This window comes from Octodon degus, unplaced genomic scaffold (genome assembly GCF_000260255.1).
Source record: "Octodon degus isolate 3935 unplaced genomic scaffold, OctDeg1.0 scaffold00073, whole genome shotgun sequence".
Taxonomy (NCBI): domain Eukaryota; kingdom Metazoa; phylum Chordata; class Mammalia; order Rodentia; family Octodontidae; genus Octodon; species Octodon degus.
In genome coordinates this window covers 787747-802798 of record NW_004524649.1, presented here as the reverse complement: position 1 = coordinate 802798, position 15052 = coordinate 787747, and the positions used below count along the sequence as shown (strand labels likewise).

The 15052-nt window shown below is 54.8% G+C and overlaps 1 protein-coding gene across 8 annotated transcripts in view; it reads left to right on the top strand.

Annotated features, from left to right (window-relative positions):
• Cc2d1a (coiled-coil and C2 domain containing 1A) overlaps positions 1 to 14987 on the top strand; it is an 18576-nt gene extending 3589 nt beyond the window's left edge. The window contains exons 3-29 of one of the 8 annotated variants that reach the window (XM_023720207.1): positions 1399 to 1511; positions 1604 to 1669; positions 1901 to 2035; positions 2121 to 2349; positions 4905 to 5029; positions 5476 to 5548; positions 5656 to 5727; positions 5819 to 5949; positions 6021 to 6093; positions 7034 to 7167; positions 7472 to 7583; positions 7663 to 7835; positions 9688 to 9810; positions 9890 to 9948; positions 10031 to 10147; positions 12257 to 12330; positions 12403 to 12461; positions 12550 to 12601; positions 12692 to 12791; positions 12866 to 12956; positions 13041 to 13178; positions 13261 to 13322; positions 13779 to 13842; positions 13935 to 14061; positions 14314 to 14390; positions 14473 to 14520; positions 14596 to 14987. In XM_023720207.1, the coding sequence (XP_023575975.1) occupies positions 1399 to 1511; positions 1604 to 1669; positions 1901 to 2035; positions 2121 to 2349; positions 4905 to 5029; positions 5476 to 5548; positions 5656 to 5727; positions 5819 to 5949; positions 6021 to 6093; positions 7034 to 7167; positions 7472 to 7583; positions 7663 to 7835; positions 9688 to 9810; positions 9890 to 9948; positions 10031 to 10147; positions 12257 to 12330; positions 12403 to 12461; positions 12550 to 12601; positions 12692 to 12791; positions 12866 to 12956; positions 13041 to 13178; positions 13261 to 13322; positions 13779 to 13842; positions 13935 to 14061; positions 14314 to 14390; positions 14473 to 14520; positions 14596 to 14616 (2648 nt within the window). In that variant the 3' untranslated portion in view covers positions 14617 to 14987. Of the gene's footprint in view, positions 1 to 1398; positions 1512 to 1603; positions 1670 to 1900; positions 2036 to 2120; positions 2356 to 4904; positions 5030 to 5475; positions 5549 to 5655; positions 5728 to 5818; positions 5950 to 6020; positions 6094 to 7033; positions 7168 to 7468; positions 7584 to 7662; positions 7836 to 9687; positions 9811 to 9889; positions 9949 to 10030; positions 10148 to 12256; positions 12331 to 12402; positions 12462 to 12549; positions 12602 to 12691; positions 12792 to 12865; positions 12957 to 13040; positions 13179 to 13257; positions 13323 to 13778; positions 13843 to 13934; positions 14062 to 14313; positions 14391 to 14472; positions 14521 to 14595 lie in introns of all 8 variants that reach the window. The other 7 variants (XM_004635630.2, XM_023720205.1, XM_023720201.1 and 4 more) reach the window with 7 other exon arrangements.
• Positions 14988 to 15052: the final 65 nt, after the last annotated feature.

The following is a 15052-nucleotide window of genomic DNA, read 5'->3' as shown; positions in this document are numbered from 1 at the left end:
AAGAAAGAAAGAAAACTACATCATTGAGGGCAGGGAGATGGCTCAGTAGAATAAGCACTTGCCTGGCAAGCACAAGGGCCTGAGTTCAATCCCTAGTTCCACCAAAAAAAAAAAAAAAAAAAAAAAAAAAAGTCAACTATGGTCTAAAAATAATAAATGGAAACTCAAGAAATAATAATAAGCTCTTATTTTCCTTCTTTCTTTCTTTCTTTCTTTCTTTCTTTCTTTCTTTCTTTCTTTTTTACCACATATCAGGCTCAGGATTGCAGCTTGTCAGGCAGGCACTGTGTCACTGAGCTATACCCCTAGCAACAGTCACCTTTCAATTGCATATTTGCCCTTCTGAGGAGAGGGATGGACTCTCACACCCTCCTGGCTGGGACATGGATGTCCCTTTTTCCAGGGTATTCTGGCTGTGGGTGCTGCCTTCCCTTCAGTGGTTTAGTAGCCACATAGGCTAGAGCTACACAGCAGGAGGTGAGTGGCCAGCCCGGCAAGGGAGTGAAGTTTCCTCTGTCCCCAGCTGCTCCCGTGGCACCAGTCACCCCCTGAGCTTTGCATCCCATAGGGTCTCACAGCAGCACAGACCCCGCTGTGAATTGTGCATGTGTGGGATCTTCCTGTCTCACACACACAGTGCACTACACATGCGCGGGAGCTTGGCCTTTTCCCTACAGGGAACTGCAGATGCATAGGATCTAGGTTATCAGATGGACCATCGCATATTGTCCCTGCGTGTGTTCATGTAATGCTTTGCCTTTTGTTTTTAGCTCAGCAATGGCCCCAAACCTCAGGAGTAGTGATGTAAAGAAGACACTAGCATTAACCACTAAGAAGAATATATGCAGTGTATTATTTGTTGAAAAATAAAAAAAATAAATAAATAAAATAAATAAATTAAAAAAAAAAAGAAGAAGAAGAAGACACTAGGGCATAAAGCACGGGAGGACAGATGGGCCTGGTACTAGAGGCCAGCGGTGCAGGAGTATAGGAAGAGCCTTGGTATAAAGGGCTCCCTCCTCTCTGCGGCTCCAGACAGCCTTGTGGTGTGTGGGACCTGTTTTCTGTGGACAAGGGGGACTGCTGCGTGCTCTTCTAGACCTTCTGAGGTCCCCAGAGCATAGCAATGAGGGAGGTACTGTTATCCCCATGAAACGGGGAAAATGAAGCCCAAAGAGGAAAAGCGACCTGCTCAGAGTTGCCCAGTGGAAAGCTGCAGAAGCGTGCTTGGAACTCAGGTCGCTTGCTGCAGAGCTGAGGATGGGTCACACAAGGGAAATCTGAGGAGGCAGGTCAGGGTGACACCATGCACTTGGGACAGTGGGGTGCTGCTGGCTTAATGGGAGGTGGCCACAGGGGGAGGATGTCAGTCCAGCTCAGATTTTCCATTTCCACCAGGTCCCCTCCCTATGGAGGCTATTGAGAAGATGGCCAGGTTGTGCATGCAGGACCCGGATGAGGAGGAAGAAGGGACAGACGAGGATGATGTGGAAGCTGATGACGACCTGCTGGTGAGCATTCCTGACAGGGGTAGCCTTTGCTCCCGTTATACCTGTCTGGCAGGCTCTCGTGTCCCACTTGGGCCATGTGTCCCTGCCCACAGGCAGAGCTAAATGAGGTCCTTGGAGAAGAGCAGAAGGCCGTGGAGCCCCCACTACCTGTGGCCCAGGTACAGCCTCAAAGACAGCCTGGGCTTTGAGGGTCACTCCTATAACTTTTCAGCTGCGTGATCTAAGACAGGTGACATGATTCCTTTGAGCCCCGGTTCTCGCCACAGAGACTGAAATTTTGTCCCTGCTAGGGTGGGGGTGGCTAGCCTGGGGTAACATGCATTCACACTGGGCAGGGGTGGCAGGCATGGCCCACATCACTCCCAATCGTCTTCCCACCCCTGCTGCAGCCAAAGCCCTCAGCCCCCTGCCCAGGATTGGAGGCCACTTTGCAGGATAGGCTGACCCTCTACCAGCTGGCAGTTGAAAGTGCCCGGCAGGCTGGGGACAGTGCCAAGATGCGGCGCTACGACCGGGGGCTGAAGGTGAGTGGTGGGGTGCAGGGCCAGGACCCCACACTGATGCCATGCCCCCTGCCTCTCCCAAGCTCACCCTCTTCTCTGGTCCCAGACACTGGAAAGCCTGCTGGCCTCCGTGCAGAAGGGCATCACCATCGATGAGGAGGACATCCCACCACCTGTGGCTGTGGGGAAGGCCTCAGCAGCCAGCCACAACCCCTCACCCCTCCAGCCTGGCCCTGCCAACCCACCGACCCTGGAGCCCAGGACTGCCCTGGAAGGCCCCGCACCCACCACTCCTACTTCTTCCCCAGGCTCTGCTAAGCCCCAGCTGGTTCCAGGTAGTGGTGACAAGGGCCACAGTGACACAGGCCACCTATGGGGAGGTGCACAAAATGTCCATCCATGCCATGGAGTATTACTTAGCCTTCAAAAGGGAGGAAATTTGGTCACACTCTATACCACAAGTAAACCTTGGGACAGGGTGGTAGGTGAACCAAGCCAGTAATGGACAGAGGTGATGTGAATCTGTTTATTGGAGATGCCTAGAGCTGTCAGTTATTTATTTATTTATTTTTTAATTTTTATTTATTTATTTTTGTGAGTGTAGGTGTGGCTAGCTCAGCCCACCAGGGGGCAGGGCTGGCTGGCATGTGGTGCTGGGGGATTGAACCGCAGTCCCTGTGCTTTGCTAAGCTTGTTCTAAGTAGGTGCTTTAGACCATTGAGCCATCTCACCAGCCCCAGCTGTCAGTTATTGGAGACAAGTTAAAATGAGGGTGCTGGGGCTAAGGATGAGAGGGTGTGCAGAGGGGGGCAGAGGTGCAGTTGGGGAGGATGAGGAAGCCCTGGAGAGGGATGGTGGTGACAGCGGCCCCGTAGCAGTGTGGTTAATGCCACTGGAGATACACTTAAAGATGGTTAAGGTGGTGTGCTTTACGGTACATCTATTTTACCATAACTTAAAAAAAAAATCAATAAAAAAGACAAAATAGGAGAATGTTGGTGAGTTTTAATTTTAAATCACCAGAAAAAAATTAAAAATGAGCTAAATTAAAAGTTTATTTAAGGGGCTGGTGAGATGGCTCAGTGGTCTAAAGCACCTACTTAGAACAAGCTTAGCAAAGCACAGGGACTGCGGTTCAATCCCCCAGCACCACATGCCAGCCAGCCCCGCCCCCTGGTGGGCTGAGCTGGCCACACACACACACAAATAAATAAATAAAATTAAAAAAAATAAAATAAAAAATAAAAAAAAATTTTAAAAAAGATCTGTTTGTATAAAAAAAAAGTTTATTTAAAAAAAATTTTTATATTGTATTTTTTTTCCCTTAAAGTTAAAAGCATATAGATCAAATACCATCCCAGCACTTTGGGAGGCTGAAGCGGGAATATTGCATGTTCAGGCCTAGCCTAGGCAGCTTAGCAAATTAGTAAGATTCTGTCTCAGAAGAACTAGGGCCAGGGAGATAGCTCAGTAGAATAAACCCCTGAGATAGCTCAGTAGAATAAACCCCTGCCTGGCTAGCTCAAGATCCTGAGTTCAATCCCCGGTACTGCAAAACACACACACACACACACACACACACACAACTGAAAAAAGGGCTGGGCAGTGTGGCTCAAGTGTGCAGGAGACCCTGACTCGGGGGCATGTGGCCCAGTGGTAGAGCATGTGCTCCGTGTACTTTGTCCTGAGTTTCCTCCCCAGCATCAAAAATGACTCCCCCAAATCATGAAAGAGTGGTTCAACAATTCTCTCTACAATGCCAGTATATGTAAGATTTTTCTTGTTCTTTTTTTTTTTTTTTTTTGGCAGAACCGGGGATTGAACTCAGGCCCTTGTGCTTGCCAGGCAAGCACTTATTCTACTGAGCCATCTCCCCGGCCCCAAGATTTTTCTTTTAAAATTTATATGTGTGTGTGTGTGGCCAGCTCAGCCCACCAGGGGGCGGGGGCGGGCTGGTGTGTGGTGCTGGGGGATTGAACCGGGGTCCCTGTGCTTTGCTAAGCTTGTTAGAAGTAGGTGCTTTAGACCACTGAGCCATCTCACCAGCCCCCTCAACCACTTTTGAATCTTTTTTTTTTTTTTTTTGGCAGAACCAGGAATTGAACTCAGGCTCTCGCACTTGCCAGGGAAGTGCTTATTCCACTGAGCCATCTCCCCAGCCCCTACTTTTGAATCTTAAGATGAAAACTTGTGGGGCATGGTAGCACATACATGTAATTCCAGCACTTGAGAGGCTGAGGCAGGAGGCTCGCTGTGAGTTGAAGGCTAGCCTGGGGTACAAAGTGAGCCCAAGGCCAGCTTGAAAGACTTTCTGTCTCAGAAAGACAGAAAAAAAAAAAAAAAGAAAAAGAAAAAAAAAAAACTGACAGATGTCTGTCTGAAGATGTGTAAGCTTTCAGGAATTCTGGGGACAAAAGGACAGTGACTCAGTCTCCCAGGCTTGAGGATGAGTCAGCTTCAGGTTTTCCTTTTTTTATTTAATATTTATGTATGTATGTATGTACATATGTACGTATTTAACAGTGGTGGGGATGGAACCCATCACACATGCTGGCCACGCCAGCACTCACCACTAGCCTTCGTTTTTGCATCTCTAAAATGGGCTCAGAACTGCTGTGGTGGTGAGACCCAATCAGAAAACTCCTTGCACACTGGGGCTGGTGAGATGGCTCAGTGGTCTGGAGCACCTACTTAGAGCAAACTTAGCAAGGCACAGGGACTGCGGTTCGATCCCCCAGCACCACATGCCAGCCAGCCCCGCCCCCTGGTGGGCTGAGCTGGCCACACACACACACACATACACACACATAAATAAATGGATAAAGAATTAAAAAAAAAAAAAGAAAGAAAACCCCTTGCACAGCCCTCTATACCTCATTCTGCCTCGCAGGTCCCTGCGGCTCTGGCCCCCTGGCCCAGTTACAGAGCCTCCAGCGCGAGTACAAGCTGGCTGCCCTCCACGCCAAGCAGCAGGGAGACGCTGCAGCTGCCACCAGACATTTCCGCATGGCCAAGGTATGTCCAGATTAAGGGCCAGGGCTGAGGAGAGGGCATGATGCTGTCCGCATCAAGGCGGGAAGACCCAAGTTTGAGTCCCAACTCAGTCACCCCCTAACTCTAGTTCACCTTACCTCCTGGAGCCTTGGTTTACCTGCTCTGGAAAATGGGCATAAGTCTCAGAAGTAGCAGCGCAAGATAACACAAGGAAGCCAGGCCTAATGGCACACACCTATAATCCCAACATGCTGGGAGGCAGAGGCAGGAGGATCAAAAGTTGGGCAATTTAGTAAGACCTTATCTTAAAAAATTTAAAAAGGGGCTAGGGGTGTCGCTCAATGTGAAGGCCCTGAGTTCCATCCCCAGAATGATGCAAGGGGAGGGGCAGTGTGAGGCTGCTGCCTATGAGATCCTGGCCCCTCCACTGCCACTCCCAGCACCCACTTTCCTCCTCCCTCCTCTAGAGCTTTGACGCTGTGTTGGAGGCCCTGAGCCGAGGAGAGCCTGTGGACCTGTCCCGCCTGCCCCCTCCGCCTAGTGAGGACCCCTCTTGCCCCCTCTGCTGCCTGCTGGCCAGGCCCACAGTCCCCTGCGGGGCAGACTGGCCAGCCAAGCCCCTCATCACCCTTGACCTCTGTCCCCAGACCAGCTGTCCCCAGAGCCACCATCCCAGACACCGCAGGCTCCAGTTCCCACCCCAGCCCTCGCTGTGCCAGGTAGGCCACTGCAGCCCTCTGGGGTAAGTAGGCTGAGGAGGCCTGAATCCCCTTCTCTGGACCCAAATCAACCCTGCCCTTTCTGGCCCAGAGGTTCCACCAGCCCCAAGGACCCTCCTGGAGGCGCTGGAGCAGCGGATGGAGAGGTACCAGGTGGCTGCAGCCCAGGCCAAGGCCAAGGGTGACCAGCGGAAGGCACGCATGCACGAGCGCATCGTCAAGGTGCCTGGGGGTCCAGGGTGGGGGACCCTGAGACCTCGCCTCAGTCTTTCTGACACCTGTGTGCTCCGTAGCAATACCAAGATGCCATCCGGGCCCACAAAGCCGGCCGAGCAGTGGATGTGGCAGAGCTGCCTGTGCCCCCAGGTAGGTTCCGCCCCATAGGCACTGGCCACACCGTTGTACCCCTGCACACCAGCCTTGGGGCTCCACGGGCACCAATCCTGTTCCTAGTACAGGGCAGGCCACCCGACGTGACGCAGGCAGTAATTATGCAAGCTTGTCACACCTCACCATGAAAGTATTTACACCAGGAAGGTTAGCAGACACTCAAAGTTAGTGGAGTTTTTGTCCTTTGTCTTGCAACACTTGGGGTGGAACCTAGGGCCTCATACCTGCTAGGCAAGCACTCTATCCCTGAGCTACATCTCTAGTCTTCTTTTTTTTTTTTTTGGTGGAACCAGAGATTGAACTCAGGCCCTTGTACTTGCCAGGGAAGCGCTTATTCTACTGAGCCATCTCCCCGACCCTTCTAGTCTTCTTGTGAGGTTTCTTTCAGAGACACAACGTAACCTGGGATGGCCTTTTCTGCCTCAGCCTCCCAGCAGTGGGGCTGACAGGTGGGGGTCACCATGCCTGGTGAGGAGGGCTGTTTCTGCAGTCTTTCTGCCCTCTGCCACCTTGCCCTCTCCTTTGTTTGATCTGTTCCTTCCCAGTCATCAGGCCCGGGCTTTCCCAGCCCCCCACTGGGTTAGAAGCTGTGTTTGGGATCTCAGAGCTGCCTCTGTGTCTCCATGAGCATTGTTCTCTGTGCCGTTGGACCCCCGTGGCCCTCAGGATCTGTGCAGGCCAGGATCCTCACAGAGGCCACCACACTTGTGTGTGAAGAGTCCAGTCAAGGCCTGGGACCCACTGAGAAATGCCAGGAGGCTGGAGGGTGGTTGGAGTGGCCGTGCACCCCAGCTGGTGGGTCTCTGGGTTCAATGTGAACTCAGAGCCCGAGACTCCTAGGTGAGGGGAGTGACCATGTCTCCCCCAGAGTGGTGTGGGTGCTGCTGGCCCTGACCGCACCCTGACCGCCGCCTAGGCTTTCCCCCCATCCAGGGCCTGGAGGCCCCTGAGGCTGCCCAGCAGAGCCTGGTAGGGGTTCTGGAGACCGCCATGAAGCTGGCCAATCAGGATGAGGAGGCTGAGGAAGATGAGGATGAGGCTCCTAAGAAGGTGCGAGGGCCTGGGCCTGAGCTGGGGAGGCACCTGGGTCTTGAACGTCCATACAAGCTGGGCAGAACCAGCTGTACATCCAGTCCTGCCACTACTGGGCCCCAGACCGCAGGTAGTCAGAGCCCCAGCGCTCTGGTCCACACAGTGGACGTGGGGGCAGTCCTTCCTCCAGGGCTCTTGTAGTAGAGTCAGCAAGAGGAGTAGGGGCATCTAATGAGCTGGTCCTCAGTCATGCTGCACTCTGACCTAAGGAAGGGCTCAGCACAGCCCCTGGGAAAGCCCTGGCTTCTCTGTCCCTCAGCAGCTGAACAGCCCTGCGGCTCCCACAGCCCAGCCCAAGGCCCCGCCCTCAAGAGCCTCCCAGCCTGGAGCAGCTCCAGCAGCCAAAGCAGCCCCCAAGGGCACATCCACCAGAGGTCGGTGTCTCCCCCATCTCTGCTGCCTGCCAGCCTAGTGCTAGGCAGGGCAGCCCCACAGAGGCCCCTCTGCCCACAGCCCAGCAGCAGCTGGCCTTTCTGGAGGGCCGCAAGAAGCAGTTGCTGCAGGCCGCCCTGCACGCCAAGCAGAAGAACGACATGGAGGGTGCCAAGATGCACCTGCGCCAGGCCAAGGGGCTGGAGCCCATGCTGGAAGCCTCCCGCAATGGGCTGCCCGTGGACATCGCCAAGGTGAGCGCTCCAGGTCAGTGGGACCTGAGTCACATCAGTCAGTTAGGCTAAGCCACTGTAACACGTGGGAACCTCCATAAGATGCAGCCCAAATGGGGCAGACGTGCATGTTGTTGCATATAGCACTCCGCAGGCTAGGCTCTGCAACAGGAGGTCTTGCACAAGGGCCCAGGCTCCTTCCATTGTGCTGCTCTGCCCTTCCTAAGGGGTGGTCCTTGCACACATGGTCCAAGCAGATCACTAATGTGTGTGTTCCAGCCCATGGGAAGAGGTGAAAAAGATAAGCGCAGAGCAGTTCCCTTTAAAGGAAGTGATATCCTTTTGCTTGTCTCTCATTGGCCAGAACTAAATCACATGACTACCTAGCTGCAAAGGAACCTGGGACAATCTAGTCTTTTTTTTTTTAATTAATTTATTTATTTATTTATTTTTGTGTGTGTGTGTGTGTGGCCAGCTCAGCCCACCAGGGGGCGGGGCTGGCTGGCATGTGGTGCTGGGGGATTGAACCGCGGTCCCTGTGCTTTGCTTAGCTTAGCTTGTTCTACATAGGTGCTTTAGACCACTGAGCCATCTCACCAGCCCCAATCTAGTCTATTAATGGGCTGCTGTGCACCCAGCCAGGGAAGAGGTTGCAATGTGGAGGTCACTTAACTGATTCTGCCAGTTTGGGCAGCACTGTTTGCCCAGAACATCACTTTTCTTGTGGGGAGGTAGGGATGGTGGACTCCCACCTCACAGAAGATCGGTTAGGATTCCTTGTATGATGCCGTGGCACCTGGTAGGAAGTATACACAGAGCACGTGCCAGATGCCCAGCCCTGTGCTTGAACAAAACAGATGCAGCCCCGCATTTGCACAGAGCAGATGTTCTGGCTGGAGAGCCCCTAAGAAACGCACGATGCAAGGCTGTCATTGTGGCCCACCAGCCCTGCATGATCTGCCCTTTCACCTCCCTTCTGTCCCTTCTGCTCACCTCCTCCTCTCTCCCCCGGGCCTCTTCTCTGTCCTCAGACACCATGCAGAAGTTAACCATGGGGCCTTTGCACATGCTATGTAAGCCCCGAGGCACTGTCCCCCCTGGTGCCTGCTCACCTCACTCTTCACCTTCCTTCAGTCTCCACTCTTCCCATTTTTGTGAACCCTGCTTCTGCCTCCTAAGATCCCCCCTTCTGGGTGTGGTGATGCACACCTGTCACCCTAGCACTCAGGAGGCTGAGGCAGGAGGATCACCATATATTTGAGGTGAACCCAGGCCACATAGTGAGTTTCAAGGCCAGCCAACCTGAACTACATAGCAAGACCCTATCTGGAAAAACAAAAACAAAAACAGCTCTCCTTACCTCAGAATCCTCTGTCTCCATCCCCACTTCCTCCCTTTGTAGCAACTGGTCACTTCCTACTACATCCTACCGCTAACCTGAGCTTTTGTTGGTTTGTTCTGTGCTGAGGATTGGATTTAGGGCCTCTGTACTGACCTACATCCCCAGTCCTTTTAAAAATCCTTTTTAGGTTGACACTGTGTTGTTAAATTGTTCAGGATAGACTCAACCTGTGATCCTCCTGCCTCAGCCTCCCAGAGTGCTGGGAGCACAGGTGCCAGGACTTCTTACTGGCCTACTTCCTTCCTAAGGATGTTATCCGTTTCACTCAAGTGAAAGTCAGCCTCACAGAGAAGGGATTTCGTCTCGTGTTCCCCATTGCATGTCCAACCCCAGAACGCAGCCTGCACACATAAAGATGGCCTGCCCAAGCGCCACCGAGCAAGCCCCAAGTGGAAGGCTCAAGTGTGGGGGATAGTGGCATAGCCACAGAGCCGTGTGCGGGCTGCTCCCCACCAACCTCGTCCTCCCCAGGTGCCACCCGCCCCTGTGAACAAGGATGACTTCGCACTGATCCAGCGACCAGGCCCAGGCTTGTCACAGGAGGCCGCCCGGCGATACGGCGAGCTCACCAAGCTTATCAGGCAGCAGCACGAGGTAAGGCCCGGCCACATCAGCCACTGTCCCTGGGGCCCAGTCCGCTGCCTGGCCTCACCACTTCATGCCCACCCTGCAGATGTGTCTGAACCACTCGAACCAGTTCACACACCTGGGCAACATCGCAGAGACTACCAAGTAAGTGTCCCCACACACCCTGCCAGCCCGAGTCTGGCCCTAGCCTACCCCTGTGCCAGGGCCTGAGCAGCCTTCCCTGCAGGTTCGAAAAGCTGGCCGAGGACTGCAGGCGCAGCATGGACACCCTGAAACAAGCCTTTGCCCGCGGTCTGCCCACCCCCATTGCCCGCTTTGAGCAGAGAACCTTCAGCGTCATCAAGTAAGACCCCAGTTCTCCCTGGGGATCCATGTGCCTAGGAGTGTGCAGGCCCTGCCTCTGCTAGGAAGAATTGGGGGAGGGGCATGGAAGTGCAAAGCGTGCAGAGGCTCTGGGGCAGGTGTGAGGCCCAAGCCACAGGTTACCAGGAGTGGGCACAAACACTTAGAGGCAACAGAGATGTGCTGTGGGCAAGGATGTATCTTGGTCCAGCGGGCCCGTGACCCATGGGGAGTGGCGGTGCGTGTTGGTTTGGTGGTCACTGAGCCTGGCTTCTGCTAAGGCATCCCACGCCCTGAGGACAGGATGGTGTCTCTCCATGAGATTGGGCACACAGCTGGCCCAGGTTCCTACCCCCTTTTTGCCAGCTGTCCCCCTTTGCTTGGCCTCTTAGGCACAGAGCTGTCTTCGGTTTTTGCTGCCAACTAGACCCCTCCCACCCAGGGCCTCTGTACCTGCTGCTTCCTTTGCCCAGCCCCCAGCAAATCCCCCCCCCCCGTGGTAACTCTTTATCTTTGGGTATCACCTATGCCATCACCTCCCCAGGGGCCTTCTGTAACCACTGTGTGAAGCATTCCCTCCTGCACCCTGCTCTGCCCCCATCTGAATTCTTGTCAGAGTTGCATACTTTTCCTATCATGAATTCACTAGGTGTCGCAGTAGTAGCAGCTCCCGGGCACAGGCTTGGGTCTGTCTCAGTTTACTTTTTGTCCCCAGTAGCTGGGCACTGGCTGGGGCTTAGTAGGACTCAAGGAATATTAGGTAAAAGGGGATCCTAAAGCAGCCCAGGCACTGATTATTATAGCTTGGATGCTGAAGAAATACAATAAAGAGCGAAGTACGACCATACCTGTAATCCTGGCTCTTGGAAGGATCACCTCAGAGGACAGCCTGGGCTACAGACTGGGTTAGGGACGAGCCTGAACTCAATAGCAAGACCCTGTCTCCAAGAAAGAAAAAGAAATATAATCAAATGAAAGGAAGGTCCCTCAACAGTGGGGGCTCTGGTTGGTGCTTAGTAGGGCTTGAGATATTAAGGGAAGTTTGTACAACAGCTGGGGCACTGCTGAGTGCATAGTAGGTGATCAAGAAACATTCTTGGGGCTGGGGAGATGGTTCAGTAGGATAAGCACTTGACTGGCAAATGCAAGGATCTGAGTTCAATTCCCAGTTCTGCAAAAAAAAAAAAAAAAAAGGAAAGAACTATTTATTTATTTATTTATTTATTTATTGTGTGTGTGTGTGTGTGTGTGTGGCCAGCTCAGCCCACCAGGGGGCGGGAATGGCTGGCATGTGGTGCTGGCGGATTGTACCGCGGTCCCTGTGCTTTGCTTAGCTTAGTTTGTTCTAAGTAGGTGCTTTAGACCACTGAGCCATCTCACCAGCCCCGAAAGAACTATTCTTAAAGGTATGAAGCCCCCATCACAGCGGATAGGGCACTGGCCTGTGCTTGTAGGAATTTTTTTGGGAGAGGGTGTAGCAGGAATCTAACTCAAGACCTTGTACTTGCCTGGCAGGTGTGTGCATTGGCAGTAATATTATGAGAAGGTCCCACAGTCCTTAAGTTACCAGCCAGCACATAGTGGGTTCTCAAGAAATATTGTCCTATGAAGAGAGGGTCACAACAGCAGGACCAGTGGTCAGTGAATAACAGAGAGCTTGAGAAATATTGCTAAAGAAAGGGAGGGTCCTTCCAGGCATGGTGGTGCTCAGGAGGCTGAGGCAAGGGGATCACAAGTCCAGGGCCAACCTGGGTAGCTGAGACCCTGTTTCAAATCAAACAATAAAAAAAGGCTGAGTATGTGGCTCAGTGGTAGAGTGCCCCTGGGTTCAGTCCCTGGCACTGGAAAAAAGCTGGAGTGGGGGGTGCTCGTGGCAGCAAGCCCTCTGGCCTGTGTGTGGTAGGTGCCAAACGTGTGCAGACTAAGGAAAGGCCCGAGGAGTTCAACAGTGACAGACCTGAACATGGAGCTCTCATTATCTGATTCTTAAGCTCAGGGTGCCCTGGAGGCTAGGGTGGGTTTTTCTGCCTGCAGCCCGGTCTGAGGATGGGGAGAGGATAGGTGGGGCAGGGCTGAAGTGCCTCTCTTTCCTTCCCACCAACACCCCCAGGATCTTCCCTGACCTCAGCAGCAATGACATGCTCCTGTTCATCGTGAAGGGCATCAACCTGCCCACGCCCCCAGGTGAGCCAGCCAGGAGGTGAGTGGGGGATGGGGACCCCTCCCCACTTCTGCTCTGACCTGGCTTGCCTACAGGTTTGTCCCCTGGTGACCTGGACGTCTTTGTGCGCTTCGACTTCCCCTATCCCAATGTGGTATGTGGCCAGCCAAGGAAGGCAGGACAGGTAGGGGGGTCCCAGGCCGTACATGGGGCTCAGATCTGTCCTGCCTCTGCCAACACAGGAGGAAGCTCAGAAAGACAAGACCAGCGTGGTCAAGAACACGGACTCCCCTGGTGAGTGTGCCAGGGGCACCCCTTGTGGTCCTGAAGCTGCGAAGGAGCCCAGGACCAGGCCTGACCCTTCTGTCTTCCTTCCCCACCTAGAGTTCAAGGAGCAGTTTAAACTCTGTATCAACCGCAGCCACCGTGGCTTCCGCAGAGCTCTGCAGACCAAGGGCATCAAGTTTGAAGTGGTCCACAAGGGGTGAGTGGGGCTGCAGCTGGGTGGGGTTTGGGGGCACAGGGCATGGGGCCAGCTGCTCTGCTCTGCTCCCCCAGGGGGCTGTTCAAGACTGACCGGGTGCTGGGGACAGCACAGCTGAAGCTGGACGCGCTGGAGACAGCGTGTGAGGTCCGCGAGATCCTGGAGGTGAGCAGACGCTGGCCTCCCTGCTGCTGGCCTCCCAGCTGACCCAGCTGCTCCTGGATGTCTGGGTCCCCTCTTCTTACTTAGGTCCTGGATGGTCGCCGGCCCACAGGAGGGAGGCTGGAGGTGATGGTGAGGATCCGGGAGCCGCTGACGGCCCAGCAGCTAGAGACCACCACAGAGCGGTGGCTGGTCATAGACCCCCCTCCTGCAGCTGCCCCCACGGTGAGTGCCTGCCGCCCGCCCAGGAGGGAGCATGGTGCCCACCGACTGGCACTCACAGGCCTGGGTCTCTCCTCTGAAGCAGGTTGCTGCACCCAAAGGGAAGGCGCCTCTTCTGCCTGCCTCTTCTAGGGAGCCAGGGAACAGGTAGGAGCTGGGCCACAGCATGGGGAAGATTCCCTCTGCATCTCACAGGTCCTTAGGAATGGTTTCCCATCAGGCACCAACCAGACTGGCCCTTTTCTGCCCACAAACCCACCTCACACCCGTCTAGAGGGTCTTTTTTGTGACTGAGCCGTTGTCAGTCTATCTAGACTTCTCTTCCTTCACTGCTTCTTGTTGGCTCATAGCCATGTGTAGTTTCCACTGCTCTCCTGAGTGTTCCGAGCCCCTGAGGACCTTTCTCCCCTTCCCTTGTTCCCAGTCTTCTTAATCCTAGCTTGGCTGTCACCTCCAGGAAGCACCAGGTTCACAGTGGCTGGGAGTACAGCCAGCACCACCCCCAGGCTGGGTCTTAGTTGTTTCCCTGGTGCCTCAATACCCAGTGTGTGTATTGAATAGTGGGGGACTCCCTGCTGCCCCTATCTCTTCTACTTCCCCTAGGTCAGCCCGGCCACTGCATAGCCTCAGTGTGCTGGCCTTTGACCAGGAGCGGCTGGAACGGAAGGTAGGTCCCTATCCTCTGGGCTCTGCATAGCAGGCCTGGGTGTGTGTGTGTGGCCCTGGGCTGGGAGCTCACACCCCCCTCTGCCTCCCCAGATCCTGGCTCTAAGGCAGGCACGGCGGCCGGTGCCTGCGGAGGTAGCCCAGCAGTACCAAGACATCGTGCAGCGCAGCCAGTGGCAGAGGGTGCAGCTCGAGCAGGGGGGAGCTAGCATCCGAAGGGGTAGGGGCTTCAGGATGCATATCAAGAAAGTTGGGGCAGGGCTGGGGAGATGGCTCAGTGGAATAAGTGCTTCCCTCACAAGCCCAAGGGCCCAAGTTCAATCCCCAGTTCTGCCAAAAAAAGAAAAGAAAAAAGAAAGTCGGGGTTCGGAATGGGCGTTCTGGGGGGCGGGGGGGCTTGAGTTGGGCATCCAGGGGGCAGGGGTGGGGCCACCCACGGTGTGGAGGGCAGCAGCCTTGTGTCCCCCTCTAGAGTACGCAGCGCAACTGGAACGGCAGCTGCAGTTCTACACAGAGGCTGCCCGGCGCCTGGGCAATGACGGCAGCAGGGTGAGTAGGGGTCCAAGGGTCAGCAGGGAGGGCAGGCAGCAGAGGCACCCCCTCAACCCACTGTGGTCCCTCTGTTCCCCAGGAGGCTGCCAAGGAGGCGCTGTACCGGCGGAACCTGGTGGAAAATGAGGTGAGCTGCCTGGAGGTGAGTGGGGGGCGCTTACAGTGGTCTCGGCCCTTTGACCCCTCCCCATGTGGTCCCCAGCTGCAGCGGCTCCGAAGGTGAGGTCCTGGCAGGACAGGCAGCCTGGATGAAGGGAGGAGCCCTAGGCCACCAAGCCAAGACAAGAGGACAATCAGCGGACAATCAGTTCTGGACTCATCTTCTCCAGGCCCCCAGCCCAGCCGGGCACCCTGACAGGGCCCCAGGGACTCCCCCCTCATGCCGGAGTCCTGTTTGCACATCCCTGGGTGCCCACCTTGCTGCCCCAGAGCAGGAGGGCGGTGGGGACCAAGCCCCAGGGCCTCTGCAAGCACTTTACTCCTGTCCCTCCCCGGCCTTAACCCTACAGCCCTCCATGCCCCAAAGAAGCCACCAAGGCTGGCACCTGGGACTGCACTGGCCTGGACACAGAATAAACAGCCAGGCCACACCCAGCTCGGCTCTGTCCCTCCTGTTTCTTGCTTGGGGTGGCAGTGGTCACGCCAGGCTCCCTTACAGC